We start from the raw sequence: 26,091 nt of genomic DNA, 5'->3' as shown, positions 1-26,091 counted from the left end.
GAGGTCGGCGCCTACCTTTTTCAGAGAGCAGTTATTAGTGGGTACCCCGGCCGAGGCCACTTTGATGATGCACGAAGAACCCTTATGAGAAAGAGCCTGGCCGAGCCTGGGAGGTCCTTGGGTCTGAGGTAACGGTCGGCACCGGCCTGGTGCTCTGGTGGGGTTGGCGCCTTACTCTGAGGGAGATTTCAGACCCCAGCCCCACTCCACAGCCGCCCCCTGAGGCAGCCTTCGCAGTTCCGGGCCCTTTTGGAAGCCCAGTGCACACAACGCCTGGGCTGTGCCCAGTGCAGGGCCTCGTGGTTGGGGCGGCAGGCCTGGCGCACAGGTCGCAGGCTGTGGAGGTGCGAGGGGGAGCCGGGCGGGCAGGGAGGGAAGCCGGGCGGGCGCCGCGAGCTGTGTCCACATCCCCTTCCACGGGCAAGTGAGCAGCGCCGAGACGAAGATCCCTGTCCGGGGGCTGTTCCTGCCGCCACACCACACCCAGCACGAATGCTGCCTCTGGCAGAGATCCAGTCTTCTTAGGCCCCCAGCTCCGCTCACCGCACCCTCTTGAAAAAAGAAAAAAAAAAAAAAAAAACTTAAACAAACCACCCACAAGTGATCATTCTGTCCATAACCGTCCTCTAACCCAGGCTTAGCAGTTGCCTTGAAAACAAGTCTTGCATCACAACATGTCTTGTCACATCATGTCTTAATGATTTGAATGAGTTTCTGGCTTTCAGATGCCTGCCTGAATCTGAGTCAGGGCACTCAGATCTCTCTGTTCAGCTACTCAGGTCCTTGAATGTTGGCATCTGGGAAAGGTATATTCGGCCGTACATCTCGGCTGGACTTTTCTGAACTTTAGTTGCTTCATCTGCAGATAGTAAATCTACCACAATAGCCAGCAGTCTACCTAGAGTCTCTCTTGGGATATCTCGTGGGCACCTTAAAATTGAGCATGTCCAAAAATGGACTCAACATCTTCCCCTCAAAAACTTACTTTCTAAGGCTCCTTTTTTTGGGAAGTGGCACTTTTACTTTTTCAATTATTTGTTCAAGCAACTCACAATTATCCTTATCTGTCCTTCTGCCTGACGCATGAAGTCACCAAATCATGACTAGACATCTTCCAAACCAGTCCACTTCTCTTCATCTCCACTCATCACTAGAGACCATGCTGCTACCAGCCTCTGCCTGGAACCACAGGAGTCTCCTGGCTGATCCTCTTTCATTTGTTCTGGTTCTGGGTTATTTCCCACATTACAGTCAGAGAGATTGTTTTGGTTTTTTGCTTTGTTTGTTTTTTAAAACTCACAGACATGTGGTCATGTCATCTCTTTATTATGCCCTACAGTGCAGTCCTGTTTCTCTTAGGATAGACTTCGCAGTCCATAACCTGGCCTGTAAGGAAGGCCCTCATCCCTTCTCTGTCTGTATTTTCTCCCTGGATGATCTCATCCATTCCAATAGCTGCAAATACTATCTGAACACTGATGACTCATTTATATTTCTATCCTGATTTCCATTCCTTGCATAGTAGGAGACCACCCCCTGGAAACATCCATTAGGATGTCTAACAGGCCTCTCACACTTAACCAAAACAGAACAGAAAGAGAATGGCAAATCTTTTTCTCCAGAATCCTTCTCCATCTCAGTAAAGTGTGTGTACCGTTACCTTCTAATAGCAGAGGCCAAAATCAAGAGCCATCCTTGATTCCCACATCTAGTCCATCAGTCTAAAATATACCCCAAATCTAACTAGTCACTAACTACTAAGACCTCAAAGTCCAAATCAGAAGCATCTTTCTGCTGGACTACTACAAATCGTCCTAACTAGTCTGCCTGCTTCTACTCTTGTACTCTTAACTACAGTTCGTCTTCTTCTTGGCAGTCAGAGTGCTATTTCTAAAGCATAAATCAATTTCACTTCTTTTTATGAAACCCATAGCATAAAATCTGAACTCTTTACAATGACCTACAGGTCTTATATGATCTAGCTCCTGCCTATCTCTCTGACTTCATTTCTTTCTACTCTGTCTTCATTCTCTGTGATCCAGTCACACTGACCTTTCTGTCCATTAAACCGGGGGTCCCCAACCCCCAGGCCACGGACCGGTAGTGGTCTGTGGCCTGTTAGGAACCGGGCCGCACAGTAGGAGGTGAGCAGCAGGCCTGTGAGCGAAGCTTCATCTGTATTTACAGCCGCTCCCGATAGCTCACATTACTGCCTGACCTCCGCCTCCTGTCAGCATTATGGTGAGTTATATAATTATTTCATTATATATTACAATGTAATAATAATAGAAATAAAGTGCACAATGAATTTAATGTGCTTGGATCACCCTGAAACCATTCTCCCCCACCCCCATCCATGGAAAAATTGTCTTCCACAAAACTGGTCCCTGGTGCCAAAAAGGTTTGAGACTGCTGCATTAAACTACCCATCATCACAGGACGTCTGTTCTTGCTGTTTTTTCCTTCTTGGAATGCTTTTCCCCTTGACTTTGTTGTTTCACTTTCCATTAAGGCCTTAATTCAGTTGTGATCTCTTCTGAAAGGGCTTCGCTGGCCACACTAGCTAAAGCAGCCTCCCAGTCACTCTCTACTACAAAACCCTGTTTTATTTTCTTCATAATACCTACAGTACTTCAATTACATTTATTTATTTATATGTTTATTATTGCTCCCCAAACTTCCTGAAATCTAAGCTTTTAAAGACAAGGAGGGCTTCCCTGGTGGCGCAGTGGTTGAGAGTCCGCCTGCCGATGCAGGGGACACGGGTTCGTGCCCCGGTCTGGGAAGATCCCACATGCCGCGGAGTGGCTGGGCCCATGCGCCATGGCCACTGAGCCTGCGCGTCCAGAGCCTAAAGACAAGGAAACATGTCTTTCTTGTTACCCACTCTTCTCAGTACTCAGAACAATGCCTGATACATAGTAGGCTCTCAAGTGTGTGCTGACTCACTGCTTATCTTTGTAGTCTTAGTTCGTAGCACTCTCCTTCTTGCCGACTGTGTTCTGAAGTACTATACTTCTCTCTCTTGAAATTACCACGCTGTCTTTCAACTGAGGACTCTTTTTTTTTTTTTTTTTTTTTTGTGGTACGCGGGCCTCTCACTGTTGTGGTCTCTCCCGTTGCGGAGCACAGGCTCCGGACGCGCAGGCTCAGCGGCCATGACTCACGGGCCCAGCCACTCCACGGCATGTGGCATCTTCCCAGACCGCGGCACAAACCCGTGTCCCCTGCATCGGCAGGCGGACTCTCAACCACTGCGCCACCAGGGAAGCCCAACTGAGGACTCTTGTATCTGCTATTTCCTGTACCCACATCAGACCCCACACCCACTCTCCATTTGTGTCTCCCCAACTCATACTCATCCTTCAGATATGAGTCACTTACTTAGAGTTCCCTGACCTCCATTCTAGGTTAGGATTCTCTGTCATGTTCCTATATCATCCTATCCGTTTTTTTTTTTTTTTTTATCTCTCGGTACGCGGGCCTCTCACTGCTGTGGCCTCTCCCGTTGCGGAGCACAGGCTCCGGACGTGCAGGCTCAGCGGCCGTGGCTCACGGGCCCAGCTGCTCCGCGGCACGTGGGATCTTCCCGGACTGGGGCACGAACCCGTATCCCCTGCATCAACAGGCGGACTCTCAACCACTGCGCCACCAGGGAAGCCCCATCCTATCCTTTTTTGTAGCAGTCATCACACTTAAAATTATTTGTAAGCTCTTTGTAGGCAGTGACCAAGTTCTTATTCTTCTGCACTTTATCTCCAGCACTTAAGTTTCTGGAACATAGGAGGCATGCAGATATTTGTGAACTGAATGAATGAATATTGAGTGACCATAAGATTGAGAGGGTCAAATGAGGTAAAAATTAGGAGAGCAGTTAGCATGGAGTGTAAGTTAGCTGAATCTGCCCTGCCTACTTCAATAGATGTTTTGAATCTTGTGAGATAGGGATAGGAAAGCATTGTATAAACTGAGAGTGCTTTTATAAATATAAGATTTTTTTTCATCAGATCCCTATGGTCTGATGGTCTTTCAAAGTACAAAGCTTTATGTTTCTTAACAATAATGCCTGATTCTGTTATTTTAGAGCTATGCTTAGGTGGTAAAATATAAAGAATTGAGGCTAATATTGAGTCTAGGCTAACTCATAAGGTAACTATATTCTTGACACCCTTAATTCAGCTGGACTATCTTGCTTTAGCAGTATGTCTGAGTTTTAGTCTTGCCCTTGATGTGTGACCTTGGTCAAATTAGATGATATCCTCAAGTCACGTTTAATATTTTTGTAAGCCTAGTGAATACAATTCTTATCTCCCCAGTATCTCACCAGAGTTAGATTGAAGTCAGTAAAACATTCCAGGTTTCCTGTGTGAAATTTGATCTCTTTATATAAAAAGTAATATAGTTTTTTATTAACTCAATTTCTTCAGAATCTGCCATTGTTTCATGCCAAGAACAAAGCTATATTTTAGAAGCTTTCTTTTCACACTTTCCTATATCTGTCTTCTGTCATTAAGACCCTTGAGATATGTACATCAAGGACTCAGAGTTTATAGCTCAAAATTGTAAAAGATGTTCCTTTCTCTCTAGCTAAGGATATTCTCTCCACCATTTGCCCTTCTGAAACTACTGATGCTTTTTCATCATTTTTAATCTTCTTTCTTACATTTACTGCTTCAGGGCAATCACCCAGTGGTGTAACCAAAAAATAAAATGTCCCTCATTGCCTGCAATTTTACATCCAAATGCTTTTAGGGTTCCTGGGATTAGTAGGATTTTTAGAGTGCTGCAGTGAATTCAGTGTGATGTGAATGCTAATAGGTTGATCATCATGTAACAAGCCACAATGGGCAGGTGGTGAGATGAGATACCATTCTGTTGCTTTTCTAGAATAAGGAGTACAGTCCTGAACCTACTGACCAAAGATAGTTTTGCTATTAACTTTTAGGATGGTTAAAATGGAAGTGGAAGAGCCATTTAGGTGTAAAGAGTAACTTAAGAGGTTGACTTAATCTCCTTTCTGGCCTATTGAGTTGTTCACTAAGGCCTTTTGATTTCATTTCAGGGCATCTTCCTACCCCTCTGTTAGAAGATTTAGTTATTCCTCCCCTCTCAAACAAAACAAAACAAAATCTGACACAGTTCCAATTGCAAATATATTTCTGAATAAATGCCAGTGGTGTTTTAAAGACTATGTCTTACCAGAAAGAGTAGGTAGAAATCTAATGAGAAAGAGAATGTTATCAATAAGCATGGGAGTATCTTGGGTAGTCTTAGATCAGCCTCTTCTTGTCCTGTATCTTAACACTTGGATTTGTTTTGCTTTTAAAAACGCTATTCTTGGGACTTCCCTGGTGGTGCAGTGGTTAAGAATCTGCCTGCCAATTCAGGGGATATGGGTTCGAACCCTGGTCTGAGAAGATCCCACATGCTGTGGAACAACTAAGCCCGTGCGCCACAACTACCGAGCCTATGCTCTAGAGCCCGCGAGCCACAGCTACTGAGCCCACGCACCACAACTACTGAAGCCTGCACGCGTAGAGTCCGTGCTCTGCAACAAGAGAAGCCACTGCATGAGAAGCCCACGCACTGCAACGAAGAGTAGCCCCTGCTCGCCGCAACTAGAGAAAGCCCACGCGCAGCAACGAAGATGCAACGCAGCCAAAAATAAATTAAAAATTAAAAAAAAAAGTAATAGAAAATAGTAGCTGCTTATCAATGTGAGAAAATATTGGCACATTAAAAAAAGTGCTGGGCTTCCTTGGTAGCACAGTGGTTGAGAGTCCGCCTGCCGATGCAGGGGACACGGGTTCATGCCCCAGTCCAGGAAGATCCCACATGCCGCAGAGCGGCTGGGCCCGTGAGCCATGGCCACTGAGCCTGTGCGTCCGGAGCCTGTGTTCCGCAATGGGAGAGGCCACAACAGTAAGAGGCCCGCGTATCGCAAAAAAAAAGTGCTGTTCTTGTGGGATAAGGAGGGTGGGAGGGAGACGCAAGAGGGAGAGGATATGGGGATATACGTATGCATATAGCTGATTCACTTTGTTATACAGCAGAAGCTAACACAACACTGTAAAGCAATTATACTCCAATAAAGATGTTTAAAAAAAAAAGGCTATTTTTAAAAAATTTAATTTAATTTTTATTTATTTATTTTTTGTTGCATTGGGTGTTCGTTGCTGCGTGTGGGCTTTCTCTAGTTGTGGTGTGCGGGGGCTACTTTTTGTTGTGCGTGGGTTTCTCGTTGCGGTGGCTTCTCTTGTTGCGGAGCATGGGCTCTAGGCCCGCGGGCTTCAGTAGTCATGGCACATGGGCTCAGTAGTTGTGGCTTGCGGGCTCTAGAGCGCCGGCTCAGTAGTTGTGGCGCACGGACTTAGTTGCTGCGCGGCATGTGGTATCTTCCAGGAGCAGGGCTTGAACCCGTGTCCCCTGCATTGGCAGGCAGATTCTTAACCACTGCGCCACCAGGGAAGTCCAAAAAGGCTATTCTTTATTGAGTAACCTATGCATGGAGCACTACAATAAGCAATTATACATGCATTATTTCATTAATCATCCTAATCACCCTGCAAGTGAGGAAACTGAGAATAGTTCCTTTTGAAAATAGAGCTTGAAGACAAATATGTGACTGTAACCCCTGCGCCCCAAGATATAACCCTAAGAAGCTTTAATCAGGAAATCTTCCCTTTTAGCTTGATGCCTTTGTACCCAAATTGAGTTTGCCTTGAGTCATCCAGAGTTAGGAGAGTGACCAGGGTTACAGTTTAATAAAATGACCAGTCGATGTGTTATAATGGAAAATGTATGGGCCAAAGGAGTCAACAATCTCAAGGGTGCTAATCCTGGTTCCATACTGAGTTAGTGACCTATAGGAGTCATTTCCTTCTTTGATGAATTCACTTCCTTTTCGTCCCCTCTAAAATGAAAGGCACTTCCAACCATAGGCAAGCGTGAATCTCGTTAGGAATATAGATTTTCAGAGAGTCTGGATCTACTTCAGCAAAGGCAGACAGACCTCTGAAACTAGCCAGGGACTTTTGAAGGTAGAAAGAGAAGCTGAGCATCTGTCCTCAAACTCAGTTCTAAAACTTGGGTGTTGGATTCATAGCATCAGTGGGATTTCCCTATTTTTTTGCCCACACTCATTAGTGGTCAGAGAGCCTGACATGTTAGATCTGCTCAGTAAATGTATTTGTATTAAATGCTTATGAAAGCTCTTTTATTCTTTAACACTGTGGAGGGTTTTCCCATCAAATATCACCAGATATATTTAGTGACAGTACTTCTGTATGATCTTCTCCTTCAGCTTCAGTAGTCAATATCATTATCCTCGTATCACATTCAGCCTTGCTTCAGGTTCGATGCATTGACCCAGATGTTTCTTTACGTGAGACAAATTACTAAAACCTTAAAAAATCTTTCCCTTTCTAACATCAGTGCCTATGTGTCATTTAAATCTATTACTGGGGATTTTCAAGGAAAGATTCTTAATGGAGATTTGTCAGATTTTGTACTGCTATTAAAGCTAATCAGTTTTCTTCTCTTGAATTTGCTTTTCTAGTAAAGCATTAAGAAACACTTCAAATCTATCAAAACGGCTAATGTTAATATAATAATCCAGAGTTTACGAAGTGCTTTTTACAGCTTTATCTCATTTAATCCTCACAACAATTCCAGGGGTAGGTGTAATCCCCATTTATAGATGTAGAAACTGAGAAATGAAAAGGCTAAGTGATTTGATCAGGGTGTAATGACTGATAAGACACAGAGCTAAGACTCAAGCCTTGGTCCTCCAATTCCAAATCCTGTCTCTTTCCCACTATACCATATTGCCTATAACTTCTCTTCTTTTGTTTTAAAGGCATCATGTTTTATGATCACCTAAAATTGGTTGAGAGTCTAACCCTTCATCTGCAAGATCTCATCAACTTAATGATAGTCCCTGGGACGGTGTCACCATGACTGCAGTACTCATGTTGGAAAATAACCTTGTGAAATCTTTGAACCACTACTACTATGTGGTTGTTTGGGATTGCGCCGTCTAATCTTTATTTTCAAATAGGGTAATTAGTGTGTGGTGTTTGTTTCTGAAGCAGGCAGCCAGCAATTAACAGGAACAGGCCCCAGCTAGAAGAGGGTTGTTTTTACTTCTTTCAGCCATCCAGCTGTGGCACAGCACATGAAGTTTCCTCTCTGGATCGTCATTTCCGGCAAATGTTCTTCATTTCCTTTGCTCTGATGCCCCCAGTCCTCAGTCTGTGGGGAAAGGTGACTGCATTTTTGAAGAACCCTCTGAATAATTAAGGGCTCAATTTCTGTGGCAGCACCCTAAGTTTTACCAAGTGGACTCCCCGCTTACTTCGTCAAGTCATCTAGGACCAAAAACACCATCAAATCTGGCATAGGTTCCTGCCATGCCTAGGACATGGGGAATCTGCAAGTTTTTCTCAGGGTATGAACGGTATTTCCTCTCTGGTAACTTTGCAGTTGGCACCAACTATTTCTTTTCACTTTTGACTGTAGTTTTAGTCTAAATAGTCTCGGGCTCTGGCTCCAGCCTCCTGTGATTCTAATCCCAAACAGTCAAAATCAGACACTGAGGTATCTCTTTACTGGCAGCCCCAGACTTAAGCTTTGGAAATTGTGGGAAATTTCATTCTTTGGGCACATAGATCTTCTGATTCTACCATACTAGAGTTCTCCCTGCTGAGTAGACATGGAATCAGGGAAATGAAGGAAAGAATAATGAAAATAGTCCTTTATGTGTGTATAATATTTTAGTACTTACAAAATGATTTTATATTCATTATCTCATTTTTTTCTTCCTAATAACCCCAGGAAAAGTGATTAAGGCCATCAAGTCTGGATTTACACTGCCTCAGTTTGAATCCCAATTCCAACATTCATAGCCATGGGAAACTTCATCCCTCAGTGCCTCAATTTCCTAATCTATCAAATTTAGACTACTTATTTCATAGGCTTTTTGTGAGGATTAAGTGAGATATATTTATAAGGCACTTAGAATAGGGTATTACAAAAAGTTGTTGTTGTTAGTTGTTGTATAAATAAGTTGTTATTATTGTATAAATATCAACAAGAAAACCAAGGCCAAGAGAAACTAGGTAGGGACAATGGAGCTGAGATTAAAACACAAATTATTCTTACTTTGTGCTTGTTGTATCTACCCCATCTCAGCTGCCTCTGAAATCAATACCTTGCATTGTATATAGGTAGATTTGATCCTAGGAACTCCGGACATTTTACTCTCATTGTTTATTATTTAAACTTCCTTATGAAGAGACAGGAAGTACAGGGTTTATTATCTCTACAAATAAAAAGAGGCGTAGAAAAGTCCTAGTGACTTAGGAAATCACAGTGTGCTTGATTCTTACTTCTGAGTGCATATCAAATGCTCTCTTGGAGTAGAAGAGACATGCCGTACTTCTTTTTCCATTTCTTCCTCTCCTGAGTTTCCAGCAGAGAGGACCTTAAGTGAGCAGAGATTCTGGAATAGGAAAAGTAAAACTAGTAAGTGCTAGGAGAAGAGTGGGCACTCTTATGGCACAGGGCACTCTCACAAGTGGTGAGGAAGAAGAGTAGTTGAGAGGTAGGGAAGATAAGGCATTCCTTGGCAACACTGGAAAACATTAGTATACATCCTTATTTACTGCATTGGCTGTAGCAGGGAGGTGTGCTAATTCCTAAACTTCATCTAAAATTAATAGCAGAGGTGTTCCCAATTGTGCCTCTTATTGGTGCATCCTTTGTTTCATTATTTGATTTGAGCCCTCTTCACCTTGACATAGGTTCCAAGGAAAGTGGGGGCAAGGGACAAGAACAGATTCAAGAGATATTTGGGAGATAGATTTAATCCTAACAAAAACCCTGTTAGTCATCAGATGTTAGTATCATTAGTCTCATGGAAGAGAAGTAATTTGCACAAGGTCATAAGGTAAACAGCAAAACTTCAACTCAGGTCTTTTGACTTCAAATATAGAGATTGTCCCAGAATATCATGTATCCTCCCCATGCAGGTGGGGAAATGGTCCAGGTAATTAATATCAGAACTGAGCCTGGGACATAGGCAGTGTCACTGAGAATTGGACATTATACTGATGAGGAGATGCTATAGATTAGGCAGGCTCTCTTTCCTGTACATAAGGTACCATATAATTCTCTAATATTTCTATTTTCTTTAGGTTATTGTTTAGAAGCAATGAGTTTAAAACCTTTCACCTACCCATTTCCAGAGACGAGGTTTCTTCATGCAGGACCCAATGTGTATAAATTCAAGATTAGATATGGCAACAGCATCAGGTAATTTTAAAACCAGGAGGGTAGTCTTTGCAAACACAGGTTACTACCTTCCCACAGGTCATTCCTTCTCTGCGTTCACCCAGTCCAGGAGACTGGCTGAAGCAGCACCTTGTAGGACTCTTGCCCAGGTATTTTGTGTTCTATATATTTATTATTCACATAAGTTTTTAAATTAACAATGGCATACCTTTGGGGCAGTGGTTCTCAAATTTTTTTATCTCAGGACCCCTTTGCACTCTTAAAATTGAGGATCCCAAAGTGTTTTTGATTAAGAGGGTTATACCTGTCAATATTCATCATATAAAATTGAAACAGAAAAACTAAAATAATTACTTATTAATTTTAAAATAATATAACATTTTATTAAAATAACTATATTTTTGAAAAATTAGTGAGAAGATTGACATTGTTTATATTCCCAGGACTTACCCCAGGAATGCAAGGATAGTTCAACATACAAAAATCAATCAACATAATACACCACATTATTAGAAAAAAGAGAAAAAAAACACATGATCATCTTAATTGACACAGAAAAGGCATTTGACCAAATCCAGCACCCTTTCATGATAAAAATACTCAAAGTAGGAATAGAAGGGAACTTCCCCAACATAAAGGCCATATATGAAAAACCCACAGCTAACATCATGCTCAGTGGTGAAAAACTTAAACTTTTTCCTTAAGATCGGGAACAAGATAAGGATGCTCACTTTCATGACCTCTACTCAACATAGTACTGGAGTTCTAGCCAGAGAAATTAGTCAAGAAAAAGAAATAAAATGCATACAAATTGGAAAGGAAGAAGTGAAACTTCTCTGTTTGCAGATGACATGGTCTTTTTTTTTTTTTCTTTTTTGGCTGTGCTATGTGGCTTTGCAGGATCTTAGTTCCCTGACTAGAGATTGAACCCACACCCAGCAGTGAGAATTCCCTGAGTGGATAGGACTCAGCACTTTCCTGCCAGGGCCAGGTCTAATCCCTGGTCAGGGAACTAAGATCCCACAAGCCGTGCAGCGAGGCCACTTGATTTTGTAACCTGAAGTGTTTCGTTGGTCATTTGGAAAATATTGGTTCACTGGCTTATGCAGATTGTTCAGATGTCAACACATTTCATTATATAATATCAAAAAATCATATTTGCTAATATCACTACCAAACTTGTCAGAAAAATGTCTAAGTATTTGGAAGCTGTCAACCCCACAGTGGTGGATAGAAGTTTTCCAAAATTCAAAATTTTGCTTGAAATCCCAAAATTTATCCTTGACAACAAATACTGTCAGTTGTTTTCCTTAAATTGATAAGCTCACTGTCCATTTTTGAGAAAATGTCTGTCACATTCCCAAGTCTGAATAACAATCATAGTTTATCTGTCAGCTGATCATTCAAGTAAAATATCATGAAAAAGCAAGTGGTTCAGTTTGCAACTTAAACAGTGGTACAGGTGCTTTTGCTCAAGACAACCATCATCTTCTGGTATGCAGCAGAAATGCTTTATGCATACTTCCTGTTTTATCACATAATATTAAAAAGACATGTATTCAAGGGTTGAGATTTATAGAATTATTAATTTTTCACTGCTTCCTCTAGGATATTAAATGAAACTGGATTTTTTTTCCTGTGTGGTGGTAAAGATGACTACAACTGCTAGTACAGTTTAGTGCAACTGGCTAGATTTGTGCTAAGGCACCAGCAATTTTGCCCACCATTGATTTTGCACTACAGATTACAAATGTTAACATAGTGAAAAAGGCAAATAACATCTTAATATTATTATGAAACTAGTTTTGCCCTTGGAGACTCCTTGAAAGGATCTTGAGGACCCCTCGAGGTCCACAGACTGCACTTGTACAACTGGTCTAACAAATTATTAACTTTCACAGTGGAAATTTCAGGTCTTGGCGGGTTAATGGAGAAGATATTTTGGTACAGCCTTGTACCAATTCTCAGACGACACCACCTAGGTGATCACTTCTTCCCTTGAGCACTGGGTCAGCACACACAATTGTTATTTAGTTATGTTTCCTTAGCTCAATGGAAGTTTCATTTGTGCTCTACTAGAGTCTGTTGTCTCCAGAGCTTTCCTTCTTGGCTTACTTATCTCTTGTCTGTTTACCTTCTAGAGGGGAAGAGGTAGAAAACAAGGAAGTCATCGTCCAGGAGCTAGAGGTAGGGAAAGAAGCAGACAACTTCTGGGAATGTTATTCTTTGAACTGAGGATGCGTCCATATTCAGATTTTAGTTACTTCCTGCAAACTGAGTCACAACCTCCACTTGATTACTTGGCTTCTCCCTGCCACATTTCCTCTGCAAAGAAACTACTGTTTTTTCAGGGAAATTAGAGCCTATACTCTTCCTCAATTCTCCTAGTTGAAGTGTCAGCACCTTTGAGGCTAAGAGTTATTTTGTTTCCACTAGAGTTCCCAGCCATGGGCAGCTCTCTTTTGTGGCAGCTGGCATAGAGAAAGTTTCCGGAGGACTGCAGCCTTCCAGGGCTCTGGGAAACCTCACCATCCCAACCACTGCCCGGTACTTGACGTTCAGGAAACTCAACTGTAAATACACAGACAAGGCTGCTGTGTCTTCATTTTAATTGGAAACATTTGCAATTGCTTTATTCCCACTTCATTTTCATTCCTTTGCTACCCAGCTCCTCTAGCTTTAGATTCTCCCACAAGAAGAAGACAGAGAAGGTAGGCAAATTCGCAGATTGGTGAAAGCATTGGAAAAGAAATTAGAGTTCTGGGGGATGGCCCTGGATTCCAGTCCTGGCTGAACCACTAATTAGCTGTGTGAGCCTTGGCAAATCATTTATCTCTCTGGGTCTTAATTGCCTCATTCATAAAATGGAAGTATTAAACTAACGTATTCTCTTCTAACTTCACAACCGAGTGATCTATGATTGTTGTGATTTATGAAGACATATGTTGCCACATTTCAAAGAATTTGAATATAATTACATACACAAACATAAAACTCTGTGAAACCAAAGTCTTAAAGGTACCTGTGGCTCTTCAGCTGTGTGTTGTAAGATACATTAGGATCTTTGAGGACTTTAGAGGCATCATTATAAATAACAATTATTTTAATATAGGACCATGACAGTTTTCTGCTTATTTTAATTATGAGTAGAGCAGAATTTATTTCACTTTGCTTCACTTAACATGGGCAGAGAAAAGCTCAAGGCGGCGTAGTAGAGTGGAGATAGCTTAGACTTTAGAGCCGGTGAAACCTGTATTTGAACTCTAGTTCTGCCTTCACAGTGTGACTTTGGGAAATTTGTCTTCCTTCTCTGAGTCTGTTTCCTTACCTGTCAGTGAGATTGATAAATAATACCAGTTTTCAAGGTTGTGGTGAGGATTAGAAATAGATGTATGCAATGCCTGCCACACAGTAGTTCAACTAAGAGTAGCTAGAGAGCACTTATGTCCATTTATAATCATATTTAAAGTTTTTGAAATGCTTTTGTTTGTTTGTTTGTTTGTTTTGCGGTACGGGGGCCTCTCACTGTTGTGGCCTCTCCCGTTGCAGAGCACAGGCTCCGGATGCGCAGGCTCAGCGGCCATGGCTCATGGGCCCAGCCGCTCCGTGGCATGTGGGATCCTCCCGGACCGGGGCACGAACCCGTGTCCCCTGCATCGGCAGGTGGACTCTCAACCACTGCGCCACCAGGGAAGCCCCTGAAGTGCTTTTTATATGCTCTTTTTCTTACTCTCATTAGTTCTGAAGCAGATGTTATCATTCTTTTTCACTCATTTCGAAAACATTTATTGATAGGCAGTTTAGTCTAATGGTTAGGAGTGTAAGCTCTGGAGCCCCACTGCCTGGGTTCATATCTTAACTCCATCATTACTACCTGTGTAGCCTTCCATAAGTCATTTTACCTCTTTGTCTTAGTTTCCTTATGGGTAAAATGGGGATAATAGAAGCGTTTATCTTATAGGGTTTTATGAGTGTTAAATTCATTAATATGTATAAAACCAAAAATATTTGCCATAGTGATTACTCAATAAATACTAGCTATTAAAATTATAAGCTAGATACTATGCTAATAGAGATCATACAAAGATGAACATGACACAGTTTCTGTTTTCTGTGAGCCCAAATATGAGGAAAATGAGGCTTAGAGAGATGAAATGATAAAACTGAGGCTGAGGGCTTCCCTGGTGGTGCAGTGGTTGAGAGTCCGCCTGCCGATGCAGGGGACACAGGTTCGTGCCCTGGTCTGGGAGGATCCCACATGTTGTGGAGCGGCTGGGCCCGTGAGCCATGGCCGCTGAGCCTGAGCATCCGGAGCCTGTGCTCTGCAACGGGAGAGGCCACAACAGTGAGAGGCCCGTGTACCACAAAAAAAAAAAAAAAAAAAAAAAAAAAAAAACTGAGACTGAAATTCAGATTTTTTTTCCCATAGAAATTTAGTAGTCTTTTCATGATACCAATTGTTTAATTAGTGTATACTAATAAGCATAGGTTAATTAGAGACTAATCAATTCAGATTTAAAGAGAGAAGAAAAGATTTGATTTAAGCAAAAGCAAAATAAGTATATGTAAATAAATACCAGTATTATTCACTAATCCAGTATATATTTGTTGAGGACCTGTTATGCTTCATCCACTAATGGTAGACACCATAGAAGGGATGCTAAGATAAATCAGGTGTATATTTTACTTCAAGAAGATTTCTCAGTAAGGAAAATAAAAATATGTACATGGAGGGAATTCCCTGGCAGTCCAGTGGTTAGGACTCAGCCCTTTCACTGCCGGGGCCAGGGTTCACTCCCTAATCAAGGAACTAAGGTCCTGCAAGCCACGGGGCATGACAGAAAAAAAAAAAAAAAAAGAAGTACATGGAATATAGTAAAGGCCCAAGGCTAAGTACTGTGAAATTTGAGACTAATAGTTAATAAAACTCAGGAAATCAGGGAAAACTTTCTGGAGGAGATGGCTTTTGAACTGTATCATAAAAGGATAGGTCGAATTTGGTCATATACTGATGGGTTGAAAGGGTATTTCAGGCAAGAGCATAGAAATAGAGAAGCAGAAGGCATATTCAGGGAACAGCAAATAGTTCAACTTTAAAAGTGTATAGAGTATGTGAAGAGCAGTGATAAGGATAAATTGATAGATTGGCTGAGATTAGACAGTATTAAAGTCATTTCAAATTTTTTTTTTCAGGATTCTATTCGTGTGGTCTTGGGAAACCTGGATAATCTGCAGCCGTTTGCTACAGAACACTTCAATGTATTTCCCTGTATCCTTTCTTTACTGGGTGGAAATGAACTACAATTCACACTGTAGATTCAAATGGAAGCAGCAAACCCATAGGCAGTTTGGAGGGTAGGTCAGGGAAACCAGAGGGAGTCTTTTCCCTAAAATAGTACTCAGGGATTCGTACTGGCTTCTTTCCTCACTCCTTAGCACATTTCCCAGATAAAAGCAAATGGGAGAGAGTGTCCCACCTGAAATTCAAACACGGAGAGGTTGCCTTGGTCCCTTATCCATTTGTTTTCACTCTGTACGTGGAGAAGAAATGGCTTCATGAAAACCTGTCAGCTGGTAAGTAGAATGATAGAAGTGTAGGTGGTGGAGAAGAAAAAAGGGAAGGTTGAACATCCATGGGTTAGCAGTGCAAGCTGAATATGGTGAAACAGTCAGCCAGATTGGATGCCAACACTGACATTGCAGAAGTCAGGAGCATGTGCTCCAAACTAGACTGCCTGCTTCAAATCTTGGTGGCTTTGCCACTTAATAGCTCTGTGACCTTAGATAAATTACTCAGTCTTTCTATGCCACCTTTGTGAAATGGTGAAAAATAATAATAGTACCTATCTCATTGAGTTGTTAAAAAGATTAAATGTATAAATACTGGAAGGTGGAAAGTACAGTGTGACTTAGAATAATCACTCAATGAAAAACACTTATTATATAAATAATTCCTCCATTTTAGAGTATTTAATGACTTTCACCTTAGTAGTATCTTAAAGATATCTCCCAATTTTTAATCTCTGGGGGCCACTGCTATTTTTACAAATAGAAGGATAAGGAGACACCTGCCAGTTTGATTTGAAAAAAGGTACAAAGGCCTTACCTCAAAATATCTCCTCAATTCATTTGTCACTGCTGCTGAAAGTTCCACTTTTTTTCTTTCATAATAGGGATCATCCCCTTTTAAGTGACATATAGTTAGAATATAGTACGAATCAAACTATTTTTAGCTTGTAGATGACAGTAGTTCTAAAATAAGGGAGGAAGGGCTTCCCTGTGGCGCAGTGGTTGAGAGTCCGCCTGCCGATGCAGGGGACGCGGGTTCGTGCCCCGGTCCGGGAGGATCCCACATGCCGCGGAGCGGCTGGGCCCGTGAGCCATGGCCGCTGAGCCTGCGCGTCCGGAGCCTGTGCTCCGCAACGGGAGAGGCCACAACAGTGAGAGGCCCGCGTACCGCAAAAATAAATAAATAAATAAATAAATAAATAAAATAAGGGAGGAAGAAAGTTTGAGGACACAGTATTTGTAGGAAAAGTGGTACTGGGCAGTAGGGAAGAGGGCACGCACCGAAGTTTTGTCTAGGACCAGTTCTAAGACGTCAGTGATAGTCAGAAAGTCTTGATCCATTATGACATTCAAATTTTCTGTTGCAGGAGAACCAAAAAACAGCAGTCCTCTTGGGTTGGTAAGTTTGCCTTTTCTGTAAGAAATGAAAATTGCCTTTATTGCCTTCTGTTGTCCCAAAAGTCCTGCTCTTGTCTCGTCTTTTATGCCCCTTGGTTGTTGCCCAAGTCCAATCAGAATTGTATACATGAGACATTCTTTTTCCCCTTGGCTAGATTTCTGAGACTATGTCTATCCTTACTTGCAAAGCTGGTGTTAAAAGTTGCCTTTGGCAATTTAAAGATGGGGTGTTCTCTTCACTGTGCCCTCATGTGAGCAACTCTGGAAAAGGAAGAGTCACAGGAAATGTGGTTCCTCTCTAAAGGTCCTGGCAGAGAGGAAAGCAGAAGGAGCCATGATGAGGAAACGAAAACACGCAGAAGTGCCCAGCTCCCCAACCAGGCCAGGGCTGGACAGGTCAGTGGTTTTGGCAGAGGGGCTAAATCCTGCATCCTAGTTAGGCTTTGCCAGCTGTTGCTGCTAGTTGATCTTGTCCTTGGGCGTGTCACTCTCTGTCTCAGGGCTTCATTCATACCTGCCTATTCTAGTGGGTGGACTAAGAGAAGGAAGCAAGTTGATGTTTGCAGTGTAATTGGACCACGGTCCCTTCCTCAGCAAAGTAGAATTCTTCTGTTCATCAAGATGAAGACAGGGAATTCCCTAGCAGTCCAGTGATTAAGACTGAACTTCCACTGCAGGGTACACGGGTTCGATCCCTGGTTGGGGAGCTAAGATCCCACAAGCCACCTGGCACAGCCAGAAAAAAAAGATGAAGACTGAGAGGAAATGTAAACATATCTGTACAATTGAATCCAACAAATATTCATTGAGTACTTACTATGGTCGTACCATAGGAAAACACAAAAGGCACAAGATATGAAGTCCCAAAATATTATCCAAGAACATAGAGAAACCCTCTTTTGAGGGTTTCTCAAAAGAGTGAGAGTGAATAAAATACAATCTTATTTTACCCAGTTAGCAGTAAGCTTTTGGAACTCTACCTTAAGAGGTAGTACAGGCTGAAACATAAACGTCTGCAACAGGATATGCATCAATTACTGGGTGAGGTGCTGCGAATTAGGGAGAGTGTTGAGCACAACTGTTAACATGTTGAAGTTGCTGTTGTAGAGGCTACTTATTTTCTTCTTTTGATTCTCTGTCAGGGACAGAATGAGTCAGTAAGACAATTCAGTTGTTCACGTTAGCACCCAGAGAGGGATGCTGGAATAATCCAAGGTGTGGTTTGCTCCCAGCCCAAAGTGCTTTCAGCCCAGGTTCACAGAAAGCAGCTGTTCTTTTCCTGGTACTGTGTGGGCCCCAAGACATACAGGAGCAGTGAGGGTAGACCATGAAGGAGCTGACCCCTACACCCTCCAAATGCACACATCAGTGAAGAGTTAGGAAATTCCCTTCCCAGCCAGGTGGGATGTGCGGGTACTTGGAGGTATGAAGCTTTGGTCAGTTCCATTCGACTGAATTATCCATGGAGATGAGGCCTCACATCTTCCCTTTCTCTGTGTTTTGATGTACAACCAAGTATTTCAAAATCTGATACCTGCTGTCAATCAGATTTTCCCTTTCTCAACCCCTAGATCCCAAAATGTCTCAACTTGTGATTCTACTGTGAATTAAAGCAGCACCCAAAGACAGTTTGGCCACACGATTTATTCTGCAGGCCAGGAGTGGCATAAAAATAGCCAACCTGCTGAAATATTCATTTGGGCCACATTTGCTTGAATGTGGTGATGTTGCTGCTGCCAGTAACACTTCCTGGGCTTTTTTCTCCCACCTCAGGCCCAAGAAGGGGACTTCCAGCCAAGGGCTCAGCAAAAAGAAGGCCCCTATGGAAACCAGGAGGGTAAGCACCAAAATGGAGACTTCCAGACTCTTGGCTATTTCTGCTCAATTACAAGTCAGGATTCCTGTTACCAGCACATCTTGATCCTTAGTACAGACTGAATTCAACTGGACTCATTCTCACGTTTCACCATCTGCAGAACAACTTTCAACCATTCCACCCTCGCCACAGCCTGTCCTAAATGTAGCTGCATAATACACACATTGATGAATCCTTTTGTTAAAAGGTCTTCTCTTAGCTTAAAAAGCTGCTTTCTTATACTCTGCAGTTGAAAAAGAAAATAGATCTGTTGAATTGAGGTAGGATCCAGTTTAGAATTTTTTTTAGAAAACTTTTTGCCTTCATCTGCACTAGACTCTGAGTCGGAGAACATCTAGTTTTTTGTTTTTGTCTTTTTTTGAAATTTTGAATTTTATTTTATTTATTTTTTATACAGCAGGTTCTTATTAGTTATCTATTTTATACATATTAGTGTATATATGCCAATCCCAATCTCCCAGTTCATCCCACCAACCCCCCACCACCACTTTCCCCCCTTGATGTCCATACGTTTGTTCTCTACATCTGTGTCTCTGTTTCTGCCCAGCAAACCAGTTCATCTGTATGGGAACATCTAGTTTTTACAGACAAAATAGGTATATATCAGCACAGGATACTGGTAAGAGAAAACTTCATTTAGAGCAGTGATGGTCCGGCCCTAATAATATTTCATTTCATTTTGTGTGGTCTGTCTCCATTTAGATATTCATACATCTGCTACTCCTCCATTTCAGGATTCCTTTTCCATAGTAGTCTCTAAACTAGTGCCCTTTTTCTTGAAATAGCTGTTATTTGTGACTTTTCTTACTTCTCTGCCATCGCTCCAAAGCAGCTCTGACCTTAGGTATCCAAACATTCCCAACTCACCTCCCTCACCTTCTCAGGATCTATAACATGATCAGTTATCGAACAAACATTTACATATGCATTCATTCCACAAACGCTTATTGAGTGACTCCTATGTGCCAAGTACTAGAGCTATCACACACACTCTCCCCGAAAAATGCCAAAAGTGTAAAGCTGGGTAGACATTACTGATAAATGTGCTACGTGCAGGAATAAAGGAAGCACAGGGTACAAAGGGACCCCAAAGGAGAACCTCATTCAGACCAAGTGGTGTGAAAGAGAGTTCCCAGAGTAGCTCAGAGTAGCTCAAAGAACTAAGGCTAAGAGGAAAGAGTACAGTGCTTTTGGTGACTGGAAGCCAATGCACCTGGCGCTTAGAGTACAGTGCTGAGAAATGTCACTGGAGAGGTCAGCACGGGCTGGATCCTAAAAGGCTTTAAAGCCACCTTTAAGATCACAGGAATTCCCTAAAACATGTTAAAGTAGAAAAGTGAAGTGATTTTCATTTCTAAACAATTCTGTCTCCTGTTAACAAGGCATTGTGTTAGGTGCTGGGATGCACCCAAACATATAAAACCTAGTTTTTTTCCAGGAGCTTAGCATTTAGTTGGAGTAGAGTGAACCCTTAAAGATGAAGACCTCTGTCTCTGTGGGCGGGGGCAGGGTACAGAGCCCGGTTGTGCCCATGGCCAGCTGGCCCATGGAGTGATTTAAAGCAGATGGTTTCCCTCTTCTATACTCTCATCCTTTAGAGAGGGAAGAAGAAGAAATTAGAAAGTACAAGAAGAGTACATGAAGCTCTGGAGAACAAAGACACTTTATACAACCAAGATAATTACTATTAAAGGAACATTTCCCTCACTCTCTACCCTTTGTACCTTCCTATTCTTAGCTTGACACATCATCTCCCTTAAGAACCCACAGTTTCTTACTCAACATAATTACCTTTTCAACCTGATACTGGGTTTAGAAAAAACTCTGAGCAAAAAAAAAAAAAAAGGAACATGTTTATTGATTTTGACTCAAAGCCCAAGCAGTCTCCATTGTAGACCCTGTTTCCAGAGAGCAGACTTCTCCTAAATTAAAGTGATCACAGGGACTCTTAGTGTAAGTCACTTGAGCTGGAAGAATTAAATTTACTCCTATGGTCCAATGCCTACTATCTTCTCTTCCCTTTGGGGGAAGTTAAGGTGTAGAAACACAGTCAGTGTGGATTGTGCACGTCTGTACACATAGTGAGCCTGTGCAGGGAAAGCTTAGAAGAACACAGCCTGTACCTGAGTAAGGCCTCTGTTCATAAGAGGTGTTTTAAGGAGAATGGGACGGAAGGACAGACTCATTCCCTTTGTTACTTTAGCTCCCAGATCTAGAGATCCAGACTTTAAAAAGATAAAAAATGCGAGAGAGCAGATGAATGGACCAGAAGTGAAACGGCCTGCCATGCACGTAGCTTTCTTTTCAAGCCTCTGCTTGAACTGCACTTCTAAGCAGATCTGACCCTGAACATGCAGCGGACAACCCTGCATCATGTTTTCAGGGTATTATGTGTTGTTGGATGTCCTAGATGGTACCCTCAGTCTTAATTCAGGCTATAATGGTTTTCCTCTCTTAACAGCATTTGCCTGAGGAAACCTCTATCAAGATTTCAGGAGAGCACAAAGGCTGCCTTATGAGGGAAATTTCCCCTGGTTCAGAGGTAGGCTATACCTCTGCCCCAGGGCCTTTGCCCTTCTGGTCCCCACTACCAACCTTAGTAGATGCTTCCATTAGGGCCAATGCAGCAGTATTTAAACCCCAAACCATAGTTTCCATACCTTACCATAGTAAGTTGGTGAGAATCATTCCCTCAAGATAGAAATCAATCTGGGCCCTCTAAGTTTCATCTCCACCCTCTCTGGACGAGGTAAGAGGTAGTCTTCTTCCTCCCCAGAGTTACCTTTCACTTTTATAGGAGTATGATTTAGGTGGCTGCCTATGTGGTCTGGGATTTGAGGGGTTTGTGGAATAGCTTAACAGAAATGTCAGCTTATGCTTAGGATGGGGGATCTGTCCTAACTTTCCTGGGATTGCTGTGCCTCTGCCTCCTAGATACACCCTTGCTATAGAATTCTTCACCAGCGGGACTTCCCTGGCGGTCTAGTGGTTGAGAACCTGTGCTTCCACTTCAGCGGGCATGGGTTCAGTCCCTTGTTGGGGAACTAAGATCCCGCATGCCGCGTGGCGTGGCAAAAGCAAAAAGAGAGAGAGAGAATTCTTCACCAGCAAAATGGCTCAAGGAACTCCCCAGCACTGCTGGGCAGTCAAGCCCTCAGGTTGTGCCTGGGTGAGGGAAGTGGCCAGTTGGCAGAGATTCTCAAAGAAAATATATCAGCCATGTTTCTGGCTACCAGGGTGTCTCCTAGTATATTATAGGCTTGGAACCAGGTTGTAGGATGTCCCCTTCAAAGTACAAAGGAAGGTCTGTCTATAGAGCAGTAGACAGAAATAATAAGATTGCTTATGCCGTAGTCATGTTTCTGCTGCCCTGGCTCTAGCCATGTTGATCATATTTACATGTTAACGGCAATGTGCCCTTGTACATCATGTCCCTTTCTGGAATGCCCTGCTCTCTCTGACCCCTTGATGCCATCCACCAAGGCCCCATTTAAATCACACTTTCCCTGTGAAGTCTTCCTTGACTAACCACTACCCACACTATTCATGTCCTCCTCAGTAACCACGACACTCTATATAGACTGATGGAGTAGTCTTATCACACTGACTTATAATATTTAGTTTATACGTCAGTTTTACCACATAGATTATACTTTTCTCCAAGGTAAAGTAAAGGTCCTCCTGATTTCTGAAACCTCAATATTCTGTCCTTGGCAATAGTTGGCACTCAGAAACATGGAATGATAAGGTATACCCAGCTTGGTTTGTTCTTGGCTCTTAGATGTTATGATTTTAGAGAGACAGTGTTTGGGAAGCCAATATGAGAAAAGGACAGTCCTATAGAAGGAAAAATAGAACCTGCCTGGGCAGTCAGAAGGCAGGCCCCAGCCCTGATGTGGTATCACCTTACCAGCAAATAGCATTCAGACCCCCAAGCTGTAAAGGAGTAAAGTTTAAGACTTTTCTTGGTCTTTTTATCAGAACAGAGAAAGAAAAACCCAGCAGGAATGGCAGGAGACCCCAGCATTTGATATCACTGATGTTCAGGACCAGGGTAAGTTCTGGGAGATTCATATGTATTCTCCTCTGATAATCATCCTGTCCTCTTTAGTCGTCTGATGAGCAGAGCAGCACAGAGCTCTGAGTCTGGACACGCTCAGTGGATGATGTGCCTCGCTCCCGTGGAGGTGCTTGTTGGCTGTCCTCCAGTCTGGGGGCAGGCTCTTGAGTAAGAGAAGCCCCCGCAGTTCCCAGAAGGAGTGAAGGAGGCAACGCATGTCCTTCTTGTGCTTCTGATAGCGAAACTGATGCTCCCAGTTTCAGAACATTTCCATATTGTGTGATAAGTTTTACAGAAAAGTTGGGAGGGGTATGTTTCACTTTTCTATCCTAGAGAACAATCTCTGGGAAGCTGTCTCTCCTCCTCTTCCCTTTGGGGCACTAGTGTTAATATTGAAGGTGCAGGTGGATGCTTGGCAAGGTCTGGGAATGCATGTTGAGGTATCGCCCTTTCAACTTGCTGATCTTTCACTCAGCATGAGGATTCGGTATGGATGCAGTTATCACAGATGCAGTCCTGTGAGCAAGTGAGTTCTTCAGTAAGTTGTCATTCCATGTGTAGACACACCAGCCATGGTAGGTGTCTAGGATTTGAGCAGTGTAAAAATCTCAGGGGCAGGGCTTCCCTGGTGGCGCAGTGGTTAAGAGTCCGCCTGCCAATGCAGGGGACACGGGTTCAAGCCCTGGTCCAGGAAGATCCCACATGCCACAGAGCACCTAAGCCCGTGGGCCACAACTACTAAGCCTGCGCTCTAGGGCCCGCGAGCCACAACTACTGAAGCCCACGAGCCTAGAGCCCGTGCTCCGCAACAAGAGAAGCATGCACACCGCAACTGGAGAAAAGCCCACGCAGCAACGAAGACCCAACGCAGCCAAAAATAAATAAATAAATTTATAAAAAAAAAAAAAATCTCAGGGTCCTGACTTTGAAAATACTCCAAGGTCAGAATAGCACCTTACTGAGCTGAGATGAAATTGGGAAGGTCAGAACCAGCAATTCACCTGACTTCGAATAATCCTGGTTTGAGGCTGCCCTGGGCTCATGCTCGGTGTCCTGCCTTCTCCTGCTCACCAAAAAGTAGCTGAGGACTGACACCTTTTCCCTGCCTGAGTGTTTTCCTTGCAGATTCTAAGTTGGGGGGCAGCCGAGCAGGGGAGATTATCCCACCGTTGCAGCAAAACAATCCACCTCCTCCTGAAGGACGCACGGAGCTGGGAACCAGTGGCTTCTTTGGGTTTCTAAGGTAGGATAGACTTCTCTCCTGCCATGAAACTGAGACCCAGGGCAGTCTAGCTCCAGAGCCTGCCCCACTGAGTCTCTCAGGGAAATTAGAATACAAAAGAAAGCAGATTACCTGCATAATCTCTATTTTGTGCGGGGATAAATGATGGAAATGAAGTGAGCATTAGGGCCCTAACTGTGAATTTAACAAAGACTGTGTCTTGTTCATTTTTACACAATCTACCTCACCCCAATGTGCCCAGCATTGGACCTGATTCCACAAATGCTGCTTGGACAGAAACTATTCTGATCGTGCTTGGGTTATTCAGATGACTTCGTTACCAAAATTTTTCCATTCTCCCCTCTGAATCTAGGCTGTCTTCAGAGTCCTTTTTGCAGAGTACAGTTAGCAAATCCCTTTATCTATCTAGAGCTCAGCCATACCATTGCAATTGTTCTTCTTTATTTCCACCTCCCGAGTATACTCTAACTTGGGTACCTTTTCAAATGCTGTTTCAGACTTGAATTTCCATTCAGTGGTCTCAGAGCAAAAACGCCCTAGCTAATAATGGAGCCCTAATGGGACCTGGGAGAAGGGAAGTGGACCTCTAGAGTCTCAACCTGCTCTGCTCTTCTTCCTGCAGCTCTCTCTTCCCGTTTCGGTATTTCTTCAGAAGGAGCAGCCAGTGAGCCTCCTAAATGCAGCTGGGGGAAGAGCTTTATCTCTTGCAGCGACTCCTCCCACTCCACTCCCTGCTTATGACATTCCAGTCCTGGGGAATGAGAGCCCCAAACTCCCTGAGTCCTCTTGTGGGTTTGTCCTTTACAATGGAATGTCCTTCCCCAATTTAAAACACTAAGAATATAACTTTCTAAAATGCTCTAGTCTGAGAATTTTACTGCCCTATGAGCCAGTTAGGTCTTCCAACTGCAGCACTTAGATTTCTAATGAAAATACATTATTTATGAAGAGTTATTGACTGAATTTTAGTGGAGTAGAGAGAGAGCGCGAGAGAGCCAACTCTTTCCTCAAGGTGCAGGGAAACAATGCCTGAAACCTCCCCTGGGTCTCCCTGGTTGTTGTTGACAGAACAGTTTGGGTCGGTGGGGTCCGTACCTGACCTCAAACCTTAAACTCCCCTGGCCAGGTTAGAGAATGGGGTTTTGCAAGACTCAATGTCCTGAGCCCTGCTGACCCTCAAGAAATCATGTCTCCTCAGTTCACCCAGTTTGGCCCCAAAGTGCAGTCTCTTAGTGGGTAAATGCTTCTCACCTAGCTACCCCTTTGGCTTTTGACAGTAATGCAGATTAGTTTATTGGATCAACTGGAAGTCAGTGTAGGTTAGGGCCAAAGGAATCATTTTGTAACCATAGAGATGTCCAGTATTAGAATGGGCCACCTTGTAAGGTAACAAGCCTTTGTCAACCCTAGTCTTTAAACAGAGCTGATTGTCTGTCAGATGCTGGAAGTTACTCTTGGTGGGTGGGAACGCTGGGGCTGGACTGCTAAAGTCCCTCAGAGACCCCTTGTTCTGACGCCTTTCCCTTGGCTGGGGAGGAGAGAAGAGGTGGGCTGCTGAAGGGTCTGGGACCTGAGGGGAGGAGGGCCAAAGGGGAAGTCGCCGTGTGTGAGGACTGGAGGACTAGGGACAAGCTGTGTTTACAGCCTTTGCCCTGCTGTCCCAAACACAGCCCACTTTACAAAGCTGTTCAAAGGCACAGCTCCAGAATCTGGAGATCTGAGCGCCATTCTGACTTACAAGCTTATAATGAAGGCTTGGCAAAGTCACTTTCCTTTCTGGTTCTTATTTTTCTCATCTGGAAAATGAAAGGGTAGGATCTGAGGAGCTCTCAGTGCCTTCCAGCTCTGGCAGTCTGTGGCTGCCTCTGCCTCTCGGAGCAGGTCATTGAGCCAGTAGCCCTGGGGTGTGTGGGGACAGAACCACCACAGGCT

At 43.1% G+C, this 26,091-nt stretch overlaps 1 protein-coding gene across 1 annotated transcript; it reads left to right on the top strand.

The window, feature by feature from the left end:
- MAJIN (membrane anchored junction protein) lies at positions 1 to 24,833 on the top strand. Its single transcript, XM_081239593.1, has 12 exons — positions 1 to 128; positions 10,197 to 10,314; positions 12,435 to 12,480; positions 15,487 to 15,562; positions 15,742 to 15,867; positions 16,950 to 16,981; positions 17,285 to 17,376; positions 18,754 to 18,817; positions 21,318 to 21,398; positions 22,838 to 22,910; positions 24,042 to 24,159; positions 24,782 to 24,833. The coding sequence occupies exons 2-12, from the start codon at positions 10,214 to 10,216 to the stop codon at positions 24,825 to 24,827; spliced, it is 855 nt and encodes a 284-aa protein (XP_081095719.1). The 5' UTR covers positions 1 to 128; positions 10,197 to 10,213; the 3' UTR covers positions 24,828 to 24,833.
- Positions 24,834 to 26,091: the final 1,258 nt, after the last annotated feature.

The sequence above is a fragment of the Mesoplodon bidens genome, assembly GCF_964165515.1.
Source record: "Mesoplodon bidens genome assembly, chromosome: 7".
Lineage (NCBI taxonomy): Eukaryota > Metazoa > Chordata > Mammalia > Artiodactyla > Ziphiidae > Mesoplodon > Mesoplodon bidens.
The sequence above is the reverse complement of the archived record's forward strand: the minus strand, read 5'-3'. Positions and strand labels throughout refer to the sequence as shown.

Excerpts from the sequence above, each read along its gene's own strand:
- MAJIN (XM_081239593.1), top strand. The coding sequence starts at position 10,214 with ATGAGTTTAAAACCTTTCACCTACCCATTTCCAGAGACGAGGTTTCTT. Across the intron at positions 12,481-15,486 it reads TCATCGTCCAGGAGCTAGAG|GATTCTATTCGTGTGGTCTT; the intron begins GTAGGGAAAGAA and ends TTTTTTTTTCAG. Across the intron at positions 16,982-17,284 it reads ACAGCAGTCCTCTTGGGTTG|GTCCTGGCAGAGAGGAAAGC; the intron begins GTAAGTTTGCCT and ends TCCTCTCTAAAG.